Source organism: Pyrus communis, chromosome 2, assembly GCF_963583255.1.
Source record: "Pyrus communis chromosome 2, drPyrComm1.1, whole genome shotgun sequence".
NCBI classification, from domain to species: domain Eukaryota; kingdom Viridiplantae; phylum Streptophyta; class Magnoliopsida; order Rosales; family Rosaceae; genus Pyrus; species Pyrus communis.
Window position 1 is genome coordinate 15,825,512 of NC_084804.1, and position 18,930 is coordinate 15,844,441.

The 18,930-nt window shown below is 39.6% G+C and overlaps 1 protein-coding gene and 1 pseudogene across 1 annotated transcript; both read right to left on the reverse strand.

The window, feature by feature from the left end:
* Nucleotides 1–299: 299 nt before the first annotated feature.
* LOC137724852 (protein DETOXIFICATION 45, chloroplastic-like) lies at nucleotides 300–8,658 on the reverse strand (annotated as a pseudogene).
* A 7,341-nt stretch (nucleotides 8,659–15,999) lies between these two features.
* Nucleotides 16,000–18,348, reverse strand: LOC137727001 (probable flavin-containing monooxygenase 1). The gene is made up of 5 exons (XM_068465956.1): nucleotides 17,895–18,348; nucleotides 17,542–17,779; nucleotides 17,250–17,425; nucleotides 16,650–17,011; nucleotides 16,000–16,431 (listed from the first exon to the last, which is right to left on the reverse strand). Exons 1-5 carry the CDS (start codon nucleotides 18,330–18,332, stop codon nucleotides 16,089–16,091), a joined length of 1,557 nt encoding a protein of 518 aa, XP_068322057.1. The 5' UTR covers nucleotides 18,333–18,348; the 3' UTR covers nucleotides 16,000–16,088.
* Nucleotides 18,349–18,930: the final 582 nt, after the last annotated feature.

Genomic DNA, 18,930 nt, shown 5'->3' on the forward strand with positions numbered 1-18,930 from the left:
AGCTTCATCGGCATATTCCAACTAGTCTGTCCAAAGCCAGAGTGAAAATATTTTGCAGTTTACGAAAAAATAAAACGGAAAAATACAGCATTAGAAGAATTTTGAATGTCCACAGTCCACTAACCTGAGCTGTCTGGATATCATTTTGCCTTTTCTACTAGAAAAATAAGCAAATGGCGTATTCATATTTAAGCAATAGAAGCCTCAGATATATTATCATCAGGGGTTATAAACCAGCCACTTACTTAAAGTTGGATTGGTTATCGAAAAGAGTATATATTCACGACGAATGTTGATAATCAAAATTTGGCATAGCCTGCGACTGCGCGCAAGCCCATGAAGAGAGTCAAACCAACCCAAACTCCATGAAAGCCAAAAATGGAAGGAGCATATAGCTAAAATGCGCAAGATATTGCCCCCACTACCATGTATTAATAATAGAAATTTTGACAACAACAAAAACAGATTACGTGCACTTTGATAAAGTAATAATAAAGACATGACTGAATAACTTCGGCCCTTCTAATGGAGGCCATCGAAAACAAAAGCTAGAGCACTCAACGGCTGACTAGCACTGACAAACTGTGGAAAATTAAACATCATTACCTATGTTCAAGACATCTGTATTTGCATGAATCTAGACTAATATACCGCCAAACATAAATTTGATTACGTACCAATATCCCAGATCTAACAATTGCTAATACTTCAGGATCGTTGGTGAACAACGTAGCTAGAGAACCAAAAGATACTCCCAAAATTACGGACAAGGAAATAACTCTGAACAATCCTATCTGAAAAAAACATTCACGTAAATTTATCGTATTTGAAATCAAGAAACTGCATATGCAGCGTAACAAAACTACACCACAGATAAGTCAATAAAACAAATACCTTTAGCACAGAGTCAGCAACTTCTTTCACAATTTTGTATTCACCTTTTGATAAATAACTTGCAATCAGGGCCTGCAAATAGAGACATTTTAGCTTCATAACTTTGATGCCATATACAAAGACACAATTCTTCAAAAACTCCAAGTCGAGAAGACAAGTATCAGAGAAGTTTAGTGAAACTATACGTAGGCTTCACATGTTGATTCAATAATGGACTAATGGACTACGATGATAAAAAGAGCGAGTCCATACCTGACCAGATGCAGCCATTGCATCAGTTAAAAGGGATACAGCCAACCATACTTGAATACATATCTGATAAGCAGCCATAGCTACTGGACCTTGACGAGCCGCCATTGATGTTCCCAATGTCAAGGTCGTAAGACAAGCAATAGTTAGTCCAAGAAGAAAGCCACCTACAACATCGCAGAGTTGTTACCAAAAGCAATTAGGTGACAAACTTTGAATATGAAGACAAGAGAATTATCGCTGGGGTAATGAAACAAGTTTAACAACCAACACAAAGACAAAAGAAACATTAATATACACTGCCCCGATACATGTGCACTGAATCGGAAGATAAGGTGAATTACTATGATAGTCTAGAAAATCAACGAATCAGAAAGCTGGAAGAAAGCTGTATATATTCAGATAGATGAGAGAGTAAAACGTTCAATAAAAGGAAATAAAACTAACCGGATTTAAGGTATCCACCAAATTGTAGTGATCCAACCTTCGGAGGCAACAGTATAGCTCTCTTATTTAGAAACCAGATCATTAAAAAGGTGACAGTGTATCTGAAAAACAGAAATTCCATAAAGTTCATTTTCTAATTACAGATAAAAAAAGGGTAATATTGACAGAAAGTCTATTGAAAATCACATACTGAGATATAACAGTGGAAATGGCCGTTGGAAAAAAAACTTAAGAGTACACAACTCTAACACAAGCGTTGGAGAGACAATACAAGTAAACAAATTACTTATATTACACAAACAAATATTACAACACTCTCAAAGGACACTCTTAGAAGCAATGACACTCACTTGCTTTCTAGAGACAAACTCTAGAGCACTCACACTCTTACAAGACTATTCTTTCTTCTCACTCTCACTTGCTTGCTTGCTTACAAGCTTGCTTGCTTGCTTACTTGTTGATTTGTTGATACAAATGGTGTGGATGCCTTCTCCTTTTATAGGCATGGATGGAACCTTGGAGAAGCATGGACACACCATGCTAGAGATATCTAGATAATTCCACTAACTTCCTAAGCTAGAATTATCTACACTAATCTTGCATGTTGGTGGAAACCTCACCATTCTTCTAGACTCTTCCACCAACTTAAGAAACAACATTCTAGTCATTTCTACAAAGTACTACTTTAACTTGGATAATCTAGCTAAACAACCTTAGTGAATGTTCTAGAATTCTTTATTCTAGATTTGTGTAGGTCCTTTAATGAGATGGGGTTGATTTCTTTAACACTCCCCCTCAACACCATCTCATTCTTCTCTCCATGCTGAGTTGACGACGAAACTTTTCAAACTTGCCGGTACTCAAACCTTTAGTGAACAAGTCCGCAACTTGTTCATCTGTATTGATTTGTCTCATCTCAATCTCTTCTTGCAAGACCTTTTCTCTAATGAAATGATAATGTACCTCCACATGTTTAGTTCTTGCATGAAAGACCGGATTTTCCGCCAAGCGAATTGCCGATTGGTTATCACAGTACAATGGTACTGGATAATCTACTGGTTGATGTAGATCACTCATCAACTGTACCAGCCATGCATTCTCTTGAGCTGCCATTGCTGCTGCTCTATACTTTGCTTCTGTGGTTGACAAAGACACCGTTGGTTGTCTTTTGCTGCACCACGAAACTACTCCAGAACCAATTCTGAAGACATACCCAGTGGTCGATCTCCTGGTGTCGTGATCTCCTGCAAAATCTGCATCACAATAGCCAACCAACTTACCATCTTCTCCTTTCTTGTACAAGAGACCATAGTCAATTGTACTCTTTACATATCTTAATATTCGTCGAACCGCTTCTAGATGAGGCTTCTTTGGATTTTGCATGTATCGACTCATAACACCAACTGCATAAGAAATGTCAGGTCGAGTCAAAGTCAGATAGATCAGACTACCTACCAATTGTCGATACATTGTTGCATCTTCCAAGTCTCTGCCTTCATAGGCACACATCTTGGCATTAGGTTCCACCGGTGTTGAGATTGGCTTGCATTCAAGCATCCCAAACTTCTGCAACAAGTCTTTTGCATACTTTTGTTGACACAGAAATATGCCTTCTTGTGTGCGATCAACCTCTAATCCAAGAAAGTGCTTGAGTTGTCCAAGCTCTTTCATCTTAAACCGAACTGACAAATTTTCTTTTGTTCGACAAATTTCAACCTCATCATCGCCAGTGATGATTAGGTCATCCACGTACACCAGCACGATAGCTAACTTTCCTCCATTAGCTTTAACAAATAAGCTGCAATCTGCATGCGCCACTGAGTAACCACTTTGCGTTAGAAATTCTGCAATTTTACCATACCACGCCCTTGGTGCTTGTTTTAGACCGTAGAGTGTTTTCCTCAACTTGCACACGTACTCGGGATGAACTTTACTTTCAAAGCCCATTGGTTGCATCATGTAGATCTCCCGATCTAACTCTCTATGCAAGAAAGCATTATTCACATCCATCTGGTATAGATTCCAATTTTTGTTAGCTGCAAGTGCAAGTAGGACTCGTACGGTTGTAAGCTTTGCTACTGGACTAAACGTTTCATCATAGTCTAGTCCATATTGCTGAGAGAAGCCTCGAGCCACCAACCAAGCCTTGTACCTTTCAACTGAACCATCAGGACGACGCTTTATCTTGTACACCCATTTGCAGGATATGGGTTTCACATCCTTTGGCTTTGGCACCAAATCCCAAGTCTGATTCTGCTTAAGCGCAGTGATTTCTTCTTCCATAGCTCTTATCCATTCAGAACTCTATGATGCTTCTTCAAACACCTCAGGTTCTTTTGGTGCTCCATCAGTTATGGCAGCATTAGCATATTTAGGATTTGGCTTTCGTACTCTTGTTGACCTTCTTAGTTGTGATTGTGGAGTTGATACTTCTACTCTACTAGGTCTAACTTCTTGTAGTTGTTGGTACACACTTGTTTGCCAATGACTCTTAGGTACTTCTTGCTCGACATCGTCTCCAGCAAGCAAATCTTCAGGCTCATCTGGACTTGATTGGATTTGGGCAGCTTGGTCTCCCAGTTTCCCTTGCAACGTATCTTCAAACTCTTTTGGGTCAGGTGACGCCTCATTTTCTGAGCACCAACAAGATGATGCTTCTGCGTCCCATTCTTCCTCCACAGCTAGAGACGCAACGACATCACAATCATCTTCACTTTTCTTCTCTGAGTTGGCGACGTTACTTTCTGCAGGCCTTTTGAACCAGCAATCCTTCGCCATGTGGCCATTCTTTCCACAATTGTAACACTTGCCCTCAAATCTTTTATTATTCTGGGACTGACCACGGTTGCCGTGATACTTCGGAGCTCCCCCTGGCCGAGAACTCCCTCCTCCTTGATGACCTTTTTCCTTGTCACCATTTCTTTTAGATCCACCACTAGCACGCTGCTTAAAGCTGCCTTTACTTTTGGTGTAGAGCGTTTCCTCCTCACCTTTTAACGAGACCCCTCCCATTTGCTTTGCCAAAGCTTCTTGATCGGCAAGCAAATTCTCGAACTCAACAAGTGATGGTTGGGTCGGCCATCCTTGTACAGCGGCAACGAAGCCTCGATATTCGGGTCTCAATCCATGGATAATTATTCTTTTTATCCTGGATTCTACAATGGCAGCACTAGGATCTAATTCAGAAATTTCACGGCAAATAGACTTTACCTTGTGGAAATACTGCGCAATCGTCATGTCCCTTTGGGCCACTGATAACAACTCATTCTCGAGAAGCTGCAGTCTTGTATCGTTCTTCTTTGAAAATAGTGTGGCGAAGGTGTCCCATGCTTCTTTTGGTGTCTTGGCCTCCCGTATGTGCTCTAACATGTCATCTTCAACTGTAGTTTTTAAGGCAAACATGGCCTTACCTGACTTGATCTTCCACTTCCTCAAAGCGCCGCTGGTGTCTTCTTCTGGCTGCATAACTTCATTACCACCGACGACATCCCAAAGATCTTGGCCTTGTAGGTAAGACTCCATACACGTCGCCCACGTTTTGTAATTTTTGTTGTTCAACTTCTTGATTGCTCCAACAACTTGAAGATCTCCCATCGTGTCGGCAGAGCTTCGATAAGCTGAACAAGATTAACCAATAATCTTGCGAAGTACTAAACTTCTCACGATTCTCGGAAGCTTCAATAGAGACGGTCCCTGATCGTACCGCTCTGATACCAATTGTTGGAAAAAAAACTTAGAGTACACAACTCTAACACAAGTGTTGGAGAGACAATACAAGTAAACAAATTACTTGTATTACACAATCAAATATTACAACACTCTCAAAGGACACTCTTAGAAGCAATGACACTCACTTACTTTCTGGAGACAAACTCTAGAGCACTCACACTCTTACAAGACTATTCTTTCTTCTCACTCTCACTTGCTTGCTTGCTTACAAGCTTGCTTGGTTGGTTACTTGTTGATTTGTTGATACAAATGGTGTGGATGCCTTCTCCTTTTATAGGTATGGATGGAACCTTGGAGAAGCATGGACACACCATGCTAGAGATATCTAGATAATTCCACTAACTTCCTAAGCTAGAATTATCTACACTAATCTTGCATGTTGGTGGAAACCTCACCATTCTTCTGGACTCTTCCACCAACTTAAGAAACAACATTCTAGTCATTTCTACAAAGTACTACTTTAATTTGGATAATCTAGCTAACCAACCTTAGTGAATGTTCTAGAATTCTTTATTCTAGATTTGTGTACGTCCTTTAATGAGATGGGGTTGATTTCTTTAACAATGGCTGCACCAGTTGCACCCAAACGAAAATAATAAATAAGGAGGGGCAACAAAAACACAGCTACACAGCTAACGAATTACCAGTACCTGCACGAATAACAATACATCAATTAACTCTAAGGACCACTCAAGCTTGACTAGAAACAAATGGAATCAACAAGTTGGAGACATGACTATAAATACACTGTGCAAGAATAATAGACCAATATTATGTGTGTGTTATATGGGTGCTCTGTGTGTGTGTGTGTGTGTGTGTGTGTGTGTGTGTGTGTGTGTGTGTACACCTTATAGAAAACTAGACTTTCCATCCCAAAATTATTTCATATTCAATCAAAAGATGCTAAAGGCTATTTGGACATGTATCACAAATATATAGCGTTGTAGTGGATAAAAAAGTGTTACACCACTTCCCCAGTGCTCTCCCCTCAGCAAGCTGCTGACAACAATAGATTAACCAGGCATTTCAGCAGTCACACAAGACAAATTCATACTGCTGTCTAGAAAGGGATGTCACTTGAACGTTTAAAATATATATAACCAAAAACTTGCCTAGACATAGTACTGGAGTTTTTGTATCCTTAAATCCACGGAAAACTCCTTGAAGAGCCAAAGATGCTACAACTGCGGGGGCACCAAATGCTCTTAGTTGAAGAAATCGTTGTGCTTGAATGCGCATAGGTGAGTCCTGTGATATTCGGGGGGAAAAAAGATCTTCCTTAAATTAAACAGTCAAATATGAGAGGGGAAACCAGAAAACGTATAAGCTCCCCCCCATAACCAAAAATAAAAAAAAAAAATCAAATTAAGTAACCGCACATGCACAAGACCTAGAAACTTGTATAGTAATTGTTCACATATATATAATTTCATTTATGTATACAAAAAAAGAAAGTTTGTATAATTATGTAAAAAGAAATAAGACAAGCAAGACAAACAAATCAGTATGAGAAGTAATTTTAGATCAGGTAACCTACTGATGATACGCCCATCATATTTAGAAACAACCCAGATCCCAAAGACAGGGCCACGGCCTCAAAGATTCCAATCCCAACTGCTAACAATAAAGCTGTAGACACTGAAGATAGCTGCTTTCTCTCAACGACTCCATCAACAGGTTTGGGTTTACCATTAGTATTGCCGTCTAGATAACCATTTTCTGCAAGAAAATCAGCCAAAATCAGATTCCCAAAAAAAAAAGGTTTTAAGTAATCTCTGCTCTAATTTAGACATAAAGACAGACCAAATATGTGTACAACAAAGATGACCAGGGGAGTAAAACAAAAGTTGAACTTCACCTGAAGTAGAACCTTTACTTTCACTCTTAGCAACGTCTTCAGCAACAAAAGATGTAGCAACACTGAGGAGAGGGATATTAAATATCTTTGAGATATAATTAAAGATGTTCATTGAGATACCAGCTGAAGCCAATTCCACGGAACCTATGAAAAAACAAAAGCAAAATAAATAAAGAGCTCCAAATTCAAATCAATCATACAGTTATCAGTCATTGAACACGTTTAAAGGAGTGAAGCAAACCCAAATTGCCAATGTATGCAGTCTCCATTAGTTTTGCTAATGGATCAATGGCCTGACCCAGAATTGCAGGTAAATAAAGCATCAATAGCTCGCGTTTGACATCTGGAGAATATGTTTCACTGATAGAAATGTTATTCAACTCATTAACCCAAAACAAACAAAAAACAATGCTTAACGTAGGTAGCGAAGTTCATACTCCCCATCAACTGAAAACTAAGAATTTCAGAGACTCGCTGAAATAGACAATTCCCGAAAGCTATTGACAGTAATATTTCTCATATAAGCTTCAATATCAAAATTAAGTGAATAAAATCAAAATTAGCTTGCTTGCACTTATAAACCAAACCACATACGAAGGGAGGGACTAGAAGATTAAGGGATTGGGAGGCTTCCATCAAAAGTAGAAAAATTTATCTAAAGCTATCATGCTCAGTCACCAGCCACCCTACAAACTCATAATTTTTTTTTTCAAACGATAAGTTTCTAACAAATTTGAAAGGAAACATATGAATCTCGTTGCAAGTAAAAGGCGCAGTTCAACATAGACAGATCAATACCAAGCATTTTAGAGAAAAGCAATATGCAACTCCATTAACGCGCCTATTTTATGTTCAATTTTAAGAAGAATTATATAAGACTACAAAAGTAAGAGCGTCAATAAAAGCAGCATTTCAAGAAACTAAAGCAATAAAAGCAGCATTTCAAGAAACTAAAGCAACCAAAAATTTAAACATAACAAGGTAATGTAGGCTATAAGGTCTTACAGGTCACCACTCCCTACACCTATGAGAGCTTCCTCTTCCTCCAAACCCAAATTTCCTTCCACCTCAGAGGATCCCACACCCAAATCCGAACTCAATTGATTAGCCACCACCGGGAAACAGGGTCTTCTGCGGCGTGTCACTAGCGGCGTTCACAGTGCTCTTCGTGTAGCATACAGATTGCATCCCCCCACAGCATTGGCATTGCTCAAATCCTTCCTACCACTTCTTGCTACAATATTACAATCTCCCCTTCTGTGCAATGAATTAAACAACCTGGACTTTCGAGTTATCGGGTTGCGGTCCCTGGCTCCGGCGGTTAATCGTTAGAAAGGGCGCCACTTCTGACCTGGGCGGTTAATCCTCAATTAGATTGAGGAGATCACTCTACGAATTGAAACAATCCGGATGGATGTGGTATAACCGTCTAAATAAATATTTGACAAGTCAGGGTTATGTGAACAACGACCTATGCCCATGCGTGTTTATTAAGAGGTCACAATTCTAGATTTGCAATCGCTGCAGTTTATGATGACAAGATGGAAATAGCCGCGCACTTGAAATCGGAATTTAAGATGAAAGATTTTGGGAAAACTCGATATTGCCTCGGCCTAGAGATCGAGCATTGTTTGGATGGAATCCTAGTACATCAATCAAACTACACCCAAAAAGTGTTTCGACATTTTAATGAGGATAAAATAAAGCCTTCGAGTACTCCTATGGTCGTTCAGACTCTAAATGCTAAACGAGATCCCTTCCGTCCAAATGAGGATGAGGAAGAGGTTTTGGAGCATAAAGTTCCATACCATAGTGCAGTTGGTGCTTTATTGTACTTGGCTCAATGCACCAGACCCGACATCTCCTTCGCTGTTAATCTTTTGGCTAGATACAGCAACGCCCCTACACGCAAACACTGGAATGGTGTTAAAGACATTTTCCGCTACCTCAAGGGTACGACGAATTTGGGCTTGTTCTACATTCACGAATCCTTGAGAAGAGCCGCAGCCCCCTCGGTCCTCGGGTTGATTCACGACTCACTGGTGACGCAGATGCTAGCTATATGTCTGACCCACATAAGGCACGTTCTCAAACAGGTTATGTCTTTACCGTTGGAGAGATAGCTATATTTTGGAGGTCCACCAAGCAAACTCTAGTTGCGACTTTTTTCCAGTCCTTGACCTTCCTACGACGATCTTTTGAAGACAATGCAGCATGTATCGAGCAGTTAAAGAATGGATACATCAAGGGAGACAACACCAAGCACATTGCACTGAAGTTCTTTTATTCTCACTAGCAACAATAGAATCAGAACATTGAAGTCAAGCAAATCCGTTCCCAGGACAACATGGCCGATCTCTTCACGAAGTCATTGCCCAAGTCTACTTTTCAAAAGCTCGTCCAAGGAATCGGTATGCGTAAATTATCTTAGTTGAATTGCTTGTAGGTCCTTGGAAGTTATGTCTAACTTAGGGGAAGTATCCTGAAGCATACTCACTTGATCTTAATGTACTATTTTTCCTACAATTAGGAACATTTTTCCTACTGGGTTTTTGCTACCTCACGAGATTTTGATAAGGCACCCATCCTGGGATGATCATACTTTGTTGAGTTCACTATTTTCATCCTGTTTGACGTTTGTTTTAGACATTATGCATACTTCTCACTTTTCTCCTTAGTATATGGATTTTCCCCATGCCTTGGGTTTTACCATAGCGAGGTTTTGTGAGTTTTACTACCAATGCATACTTACTTTCTTATATCTGAGGCTCGCATTCACCCGTTGTACCAACGACTTCATCAATTATTCTACCTAATATGTTGAAGATCTGATGCGATGTTTTGTTTGAGTACTTACACACCCAAGAGGGGGTGTTGCAGTCCTATCGGATTAGGAATGTAACTGTGTAAATCCTAGTGTATCTAGGAGTACCTTGTTTTTTCCTTTAGTAATTTAATTCCTATTAGAGATGTAATCCTATTAGGGTAAGGATTATACATATCCTACTACTATAAATAAAGGCATAAGGGGGTGATACAACACACACCTTAGAATTAAATCTCTCTCTTCTCTCTGTTGCCACTGGCCCCTCTCCCTCTCTATCCTTTATACAGTTCGGTCAAATAGGCCTACAACACACACTTAATTTTTATACACCTTTTTCTTTATACATCCTCACTTGAATTTTTAACTTTCTTCCGACATCCAACTAAAATTTAAAATGTTCCTAAATAAATCCTAAACTAAAATTATTTATGTAGAATAAAAAGTTAAAATAAAATATAAATCAAATAAAAAGGGGCAGCACAGTTCCAGTGCATTTCGCAGAACGAGTAGATTATTTCAATGCATGTTGTTTTATGTAGAAATTGAAATAGGCATGAGTAGGTGGTAAGTAATAGGGCAAATGACAAGTCATCCACTGTAGTTACTGTTAAGTAGTATGATAAAGCTAAATGTAATCAGTTATGTTAGTTACTGTAATTAGTTAAGATAGTTGAGGGTATTCTTGTAATTAGACTAAGGCAGCTAAAGCTATATATATTCACATCTGTGTAACTGATTATTCATTAAATATAATCAGAAAACTTACAGAGGAAGTTTTCTGTTTCTATATGGTATCACGCCATTCTGCTTCCCAGCACTGATCTTCTCTTCCGCTCGACAAATCGATCGTTTCTTGATCGTTTCTCTCTGATTCTTTGCCTTTTTGTCTTCGATCTCTCTTGAATCTTGATCTCTTCAAGATATGGCTGCTCAATTTGACTCACCACCCACTGGATCGTCTTCTCCGATCATCTCTCCTTCTATCCAAAACCCTAATTCTTCCTCTAATCCCAGTCATTTGAACTCGTATACCTCTCTTACGATTCACAATATTGGCAGTATGGTGCCGATCAAGCTGAAACGATCTAATTATCTGCCATGGCGAGCACTGTTTGCTCCCATTTTCCGCCGCTACAAACTTCTTGGTATCATTGATGGCACTGAGATCTGTCCTTCGCCCTTCCTGCCAGTTCGCTCGATGAACCCTGCCTTTGAGGATTGGTATGAAAAGGATCAAAATCTTTTGATTTGGCTTAATTCTACCCTCTCCGAAGAAATCATTCCGTTCACAGTTGGTGTTTCTTCTTCTCGTGAGCTCTGGGTAAAGCTTGAACAGCGCTTTGGTGGTGTTTCGGAGGCTCATATTCACCAATTGCGATCGCGGCTCCAGTCAATTCAGAAAGGCTCTCAATCCATCTCTGATTATCTGCAACAAATCAAGGAAATTGCTGATTCCTTGCAAGCTGCTGGTGCCTCAGTGTCCGATCGTGACCTAATTGCTGCTACACTTCATGGATTGCCTGATGACTTCGAATCCTTTATTGATTCCATTATGTTGCGGTTATCTTCTACCTCCCTTGATGAGCTCCATGGTCTCTTACTCACCAAAGAGTTATCTATGGCTCGTCGCCGGCCTATTATTTCTTCTTCTGCTCCTGAGCCTTTTCAAGTTTTTTCTGTCCACTCTCAACCTCCCCTGCTTCCTACTTCATCTGCTTTTGCTGCTCAACATCAACCTCTTCACTCTGCTTCTAGGTTTAACTCAAACCGTGGTAAGCCATCTCGAGGTCACTTCTCTTCTAATCGCAACAGTCGCAATTTTCACAATTCTCGTGGTACTTTTTCTACAAATCGTGGCAATCGCAATTATCAAGGATCTCGCCAATTTCAAGGTTCTTCCACCTTCAAAGTTCCGTGTCAGATCTGTGGTTTCACCAGTCATGAGGCACTTGACTGTTTTGATCGTATGAATCCGGACATCTGTGGTCGAATCCTTCCAGCCAAACTTGCTGCTATGTGTGCGCACAATTCAGTCAAACCATCTCAGTCTTGGTTAATTGACTCTGGTGCCACTTCCCACATCACCAATGATGTAGCCAATATTTCTTCTCCTACTCCCTACACTGGAGAGGACAAAGTCTACATTGGCGATGGTAAAGGATTGTCTATTCATCATATTGGTTCATCATCTCTGCACACTCCCCATAATTCCTTTCAACTGAGCAATGTTTTGCATGTTCCTTTTATGAAACACAATCTCCTATCTGCATATCAGTTTCTTAAGGATAATAACTGTTCATTGACTCTTGACCCTTATGGATCCACTGTCAAGGATCGCATTTCGGGGAAGATGCTTTTGCACGGCCCTGTTAGGGATGGTTTCTATCCTCTCCAAGGTTCCACAAGTCTTCATCCATCTCCCTCAGCTCTTCTCAGCATCAAAGCACCTGTCACACTATGGCACAAGCGCCTTGGCCATCCTTCCTCCTCCATTTTCCGAAGGGTTATATCTACTAATAATCTTGCACTACAAGGCAAGAAGAGTGTTGATTTTTTCTGCTCAGACTGTGCACTTGCCAAGAACCACAAGCTTCCTTTTGGAGTGGCTTCTTCATCAACAACTCAAAGTCTCCAACTTCTGCATTGTGATCTATGGGGCCCTGCCTCTGTTACATCTAATAGTGGTTTCAAGTATTACCTACTTCTTGTTGATGACTTTAGCAAATATAGTTGGTTTTTTCCATTGAAGTCCAAATCTGATGTATTTTCTACATTTGTTACTTTCAAAAGCTATGTAGAAAATTTCAGTGGCAATAAAATCAAGATTCTGCGCTCAGATTCAGGGGGTGAATTCACCAGTCACTCTCTTGCTTCTTTTCTTCGAACACATGGCATCTTACATCAATTTAGTTGTCCACATACTCCTGAACAAAATGGTTGTGCAGAGAGGAAGCATCGCCATCTTGTTGAGACAGCTCGAACATTACTTGTTGCCTCTCATGTTCCTCAAGTGTTTTGGGTTGAAGCCTTCTCCACTTCCATCTATCTTATTAATAGGCTTCCTATTTCTGGTCTTACACAGTCTCCTTGGGAACTTCTCTTCAAGCAACATCCAGATTACTCTAAACTGAAAGTTTTTGGCTGTCAATGTTATCCCTGGCTTAAGCCTTACGTTCCTAGCAAACTGGATGCTAAAAGCAAAAGTTGTGTGTTTTTGGGGTATAGTCTACAACATAAAGGCTATAGGTGTCTTGATCCCGTGACCAACAGGATCTACATCTCTCGACATGTTGTGTTTGATGAACACTCTTATCCATTCCAGTCCCTGCTGAGTAACAGTTCAACTTCAGAGACTTCCTCTTCAGCCTATTCTCCATCCTTGGATCTTCACTTCCGCAACTATGTCTCAAGTTCTCCTACACCTAGTACCTCTTCAGAATCATCATGTCCATCTACCCCTCCACCTCTACCTCCACCTCCACCTCAGCTCTCACTTTCACCTGCAGTTCCTTCATGCACTCAGTCAGTGGATCATTCTTCTAGTTCTTCCAGTTCTGTCTCTCTCAGTAATTCCTCTTTTGTGCCTCTTCAGCCAAGTCATCCACCAATTTCTAAGAATACACATCCTATGATTACAAGATCTAAGGCTGGAATAAACAAGTCTCGAGCTTATTCAGCCACCAAACATCCACTCCCTATTGATCTTGACCTTGTTCCTAGTACCTATCTGCAAGCATCAAAACATGCTCACTGGAGAGCTGTCATGCAAGCTGAATATAATGCTTTAATCTCCACATGAACCTGGTCTCTTGTTCCTCCTCATCCTTCTCAAAATGTAGTTGGTTGTAAATGGGTTTTCCGGGTTAAGAAAAATCCTGATGGCACTCTTGACAAACACAAAGCCCGCTTGGTGGCAAAAGGATTTCATCAGCAAGAAGGGGTTGATTTTCAAGAAACCTTCAGTCCTGTTGCAAAACCAGTTACCATTCGAATTCTTCTTGCACTTGCTGTCCAATTTAATTGGTTCTTGAATCAGTTAGACATTAGCAATGCCTTTCTTCATGGTGACTTAAAGGAGGATGTTTACATGCAACAGCCTCCAGGTTTTATTGATTCCAATTCTTCCCATTTTGTTTGCAAGCTGAAGAAATCCTTATATGGTCTTAAACAAGCTCCTCGAGCTTGGTTTGATAAGTTGTTTCATGCCCTTCATACCCTTGGGTTTCACCAATCCCAATCTGATGTTTCCTTGTTTGTCCTTCCTGGTCCTCAGCAAGTCATTGTTCTTGTTTATGTGGATGATATCCTAGTCACTGGCCCTGATTCTCAACTCTGTCAACATTTTATCCAGCAACTTAGTAATCTGTTTCCAGTGAAAGATCTTGGCCCTTTACACTATTTCTTGGGATTGGAAGTTCACAGGTCTTCCAATGGCCTCTTTCTTCATCAGACTAAGTACTTACTTGATCTCCTCAAGAAAACAAATATGGAAGGTGCCAAACCTTGTTGCACTCCTCTCGGGTCTCAGAAGCTGGACCACAGTGGGCCTCTCTTATCCAATCCCACTGAATATCATTCTATAGTTGGTGGACTACAATATCTCACTTAGACTCGCCCGGATCTTGCATTTGCTGTTAATCAAATATGTCAGTTTATGCATGCTCCACGAGAACAACACCTTCAAGCAGCAAAAAGGGTTCTCAGATTTCTTAAAGGTTCTCTGTCTCATGGGTTATGGTTTACTAAAGGTACCCTCGCCCTTTCAGCTTACTCTGATGCTGATTGGGCTGGCTGCACTTTTGACAGGCGGTCTACCAGTGGATATTGTGTTTTTCTTGGCTCTAATCTCATCAGCTGGAGTGCAAAGAAACAAAGCACTGTTGCTCGTTCCTCTACAGAAGCTGAATATCGTTCTTTAGCTCATACTGTTGCAGAACTCACTTGGGTTTGCAAAATTCTCAAAGATCTTCATTTCCCTCTTTCTACTCTACCTACCCTATGGTGTGATAATATTTCTGCAATCTCTTTAGCCTCTAATCCTATTTTTCATGCTCGAACCAAGCATGTTGAGATTGACTATCACTATATCCGAGAGTTGGTTCTTGCAAATCTCATCAAAGTTCAATATGTTTGTAGTGAAGACCAATTGGCTGATCTTCACACCAAATCTTTGTCCAAGAACAGGTTCTCTTTTCTCTGTTCCAAGCTTCCAATTGGAATCCTCACTGATTCCTCTTTTAGCTTGAGGGGGTGTAATAGGGCAAATGACAAGTCATCCACTGTAGTTACTGTTAAGTAGTATGATAAAGCTAAATGTAATCAGTTATGTTAGTTACTGTAATTAGTTAAGATAGTTGAGGGTATTCTTGTAATTAGACTAAGGCAGCTAAAGCTATATATATTCACATCTGTGTAACTGATTATTCATTAAATACAATCAGAAAACTTACGGAGGAAGTTTTCTGTTTCTATAGTAAGGAGTCAAATAATACTTGTACTGCTATAAAATAGTTACAACAGTTGTAACAAACTGCTTGCGTTAGTTAGGAACTTGTCTGTAATTAGCTAGGTTAACTAAGGGTAGAAAGGTCATCAGATTTGTATCTCTATATATACCATAACGTACACTGAAATTATTTATGAATTGAAATCAAGATATTTTCTTGCAATTGCAGTTTTCTCATAAGCTAAGCTTTCTGTATGGTATCACTCGCCAACCGCCTTACGGCTTGTTGACATCTCAATTCTTTTCCGCTTTTCTGTTCATCGAATTCTTGCTGGAATTCATCTCTGAATTCCAAATTTCTCATTGATGTATTTCTTCATCTTAAATTCTCATATTCATTTATGACAAAAATAATCGTGACAGATTTTACCACAAAATTCTAAAAACATGAATAATAAATATACGCAAAACAGAAAAAAGTGATTATCATTTCTCAAGAAAATATATTAAAAATTATTCTTCTCGAATATTATTACATAGTAGCGCACAACTGGTGTAAGCTTTTAAGTTACACATATTTGAAAGGAAAGGAAAGAAAATGTTGATTTATTTTTTAAGTCAACGCACTATTGAACATTTTAAGATGGAGCATAATCCAATGGTCCATAAGGCTCAAATAATTCAGCAAATAGTCCCTTCTTTCTTTTAGGGTTCCATCCCATGTCCTTGCACAACTGGTCGTTGTACCATATATGAAGGGTACCGTTGCATGATCTCCGATAGTATTTGCCCGCGTATCGCTTTGCGAATCCGTCCCATTCGTTCACATCTTTCTCCATCTCTTTTATGCTTGGTAACGTAAATGTGCCTCCAAGAAGCTCAGCTACCCACCTGCATCTCATCTCGGAGGTGTACAAGTTCGAAAGACTCTCGGAAAATCCAATTACGGCTAGTTGTGGAATTCGTCCATGTATGCATTCCCTGATTGAAATAGAAGCATAATGAGGCATCAGATTTAAATGTTACAGTAGTTAATAAAACGACCAAATAAATCTACATGTGCACGCCGCATTTACTGATCACTTGTCTCACAAAGTTAAGACCTAGCTAGATAAAGATGGAACTCGGACTAGAGTTATGTGAGAGATGTGATCAGCAATAGCATAAACTTGCCGCAATGTGCTTTCAGAGGAGCTAACCTGTAGAGGGGTAATATGGCCTCCGTCGAACCAGCTATATAGTCCTGAAAGGTAGGAGACACAAACATGTCTTTCAGCTTTTTATCACCTCTAAACCCAGTAGCGAGTATCACCAAATCTGTCTTCACATGGGATACTTCCCCTTCAACCAAAACGCCTTCCTGGCAAAAGCTGAAGCTGCTGGGGGATTTTTTCAGTATGATGCTTCCCTCTTGGACTCGATCGTAGAACTTTTCCGGTATTGTTGAGATCAGACAAGAACTGATTTCTTGAAGAAATCTATGCTTAGGTACCATTCCGTACTTGGCCAACCCAAGCTTCTTAGTTACGTAGCTTTCAACAAATTTTGAAAATCCCCATCTCTGTTATAATTCACAAAACATATTCTTAATGAAATCCTCTTTTTACAAATTGATTAATACTAAGTTCAGAAAAGATAAGTTGATGACTCTTTACCGCCGTGGTGGAAAGTAAGCAATTCATGCACCACGGTGAGGGTTTGAACCTCACTGATTCCCCTTCCCTAACAACTAATTATTTAACCTAAAACATTATTGCTTATAAAACAATTTCATAAAAAATAAATATAAAAATTTTTACCAGAGGTGAAAGAATTGTTGCAAGGAGACCAAGTAGGATGCCTTCACCAGGCTTATGAATCAACAGCTCCGAGAAGCGATTAAGGTATAGGTATGTCAGGGGCACACCCCATGGAAGATAGTCAGGAAGAGTCCAATGCTCTGTCTTGTAAATTACTGTGCATGGATGTTCAATCCCTGCAAACAAACTAATTAATCAAGAAGAATAGGTAATACAAACTATGAACAAAATGATCACTATATTCCGGGCACATGCCATGTGACAATCAATTAATTTTCACGAAACTAGCTACCATTTCTGTTCGAACACTCCATTGCAATGTCCAGTGCAGATTTCTGAAATCCAACAACTGTTACACGCTTTCCTTTCACGAAGTTACGCGCTCTTTCGTAATCCATTGCGGAGTAATCCTTTGAGTGTATAACCTCCCCATGAAATGCTTCTGGGCCCTTGTTGAAAGGGAATTCAGGAATGTTTGGAACACCACTAAACCGTCCGATGCAGAGGATCACAAAGTCCACAAGGTAAACCTGCTTATGCATAATCAGATCAGTATGACTTAAAAATTGCCAGTATGAAAGCATAACATAATTAAACTCGAAAGGATGTATACATATATCTATGCATGTAAAAATAAGAAGGCACCTCCGTTGAACGGCTATGTTTGTCTTCTACTGCAACTTTCCATTTCCCTTTGGAGCTGAAAGGCTCTCCAGTTCCACCCCAGTGACTCCAAGCTTGCATCTCATCCTCAGATGCACCTTCATACTCAATGCCACACACTTCGGTGTCGAATTTGATGTGCTTAAGCAAGTCAAAATGTTGAGCATATGATTGGATGTAATCCAAAACTTCATGCTGGCTAGGAAAGTCCTCTTCCACTGAAGACGGCCATGGAAAATCTGAGAATTGGTAAAGCGGTTTAGGAGTTTGGAGCTTGGTAGACTCAACAGTTTTGGTCCACACTCCTCCAATGCTGCTCGTAGATTCAAACACAATAGGCTGAAATCCCTTTGAAAGTGTGTACTTGCAGGCAAGGAGGCCACTAATCCCAGCTCCTACAACGGCCACCTGCTTTCCCATTTCTGAAAGTGTTGGATATCAGTCACTGTATGCTTGATTTTATACCGTATTCATTAATAAATGGGAGGATGTAATTAAAAATAATATCTTGCCGACGTGAATTTAGATGTGTGCAGTTTCAAAATGACACGTTTCGTTTTTAGAAGATTAGTCAGTATAGTAGGTACTCCTAATGTGTACCCAAGTATTGTCCAAAAAATAATGAACATGCTATCTAATTTTTTTGGACTTTAAAAAAAAAAAGAAACACTTAGCATTTTTTTATTGGGTGGGTGAAATTAGAAAGTGTGTGTATAAAGTACTTACTAGTGAATATTAAGGTATATTCTTGTTCTTTCTTAATATACACGATATTATCGACAGTTACAGGTGTGGGAGTAAATTCAACCTCATAATGGGTTAATCATAATAATTTAGTTCATATTCGACTTTGACGAAAATCGAACTTAACTAAGACCTTTTATTTACAAATAAAAATAAAATTATAATTATACCATAATACTAAGCAGCTATCCTCATTCTTTTAACAAACTAACTTAAACACACTTAAGCTAAACAAAATACAATTAACTTAACAAGCAGTTTGTGATTTAATTCC

Excerpts from the sequence above, each read along its gene's own strand:
- LOC137727001 (XM_068465956.1), bottom strand. The coding sequence starts at position 18,332 with ATGGGAAAGCAGGTGGCCGTTGTAGGAGCTGGGATTAGTGGCCTCCTT. Across the intron at positions 17,426-17,541 it reads GGAGTGTTCGAACAGAAATG|GGATTGAACATCCATGCACA; the intron begins GTAGCTAGTTTC and ends GTTTGTTTGCAG. Across the intron at positions 16,432-16,649 it reads GCCATATTACCCCTCTACAG|GGAATGCATACATGGACGAA; the intron begins GTTAGCTCCTCT and ends TATTTCAATCAG.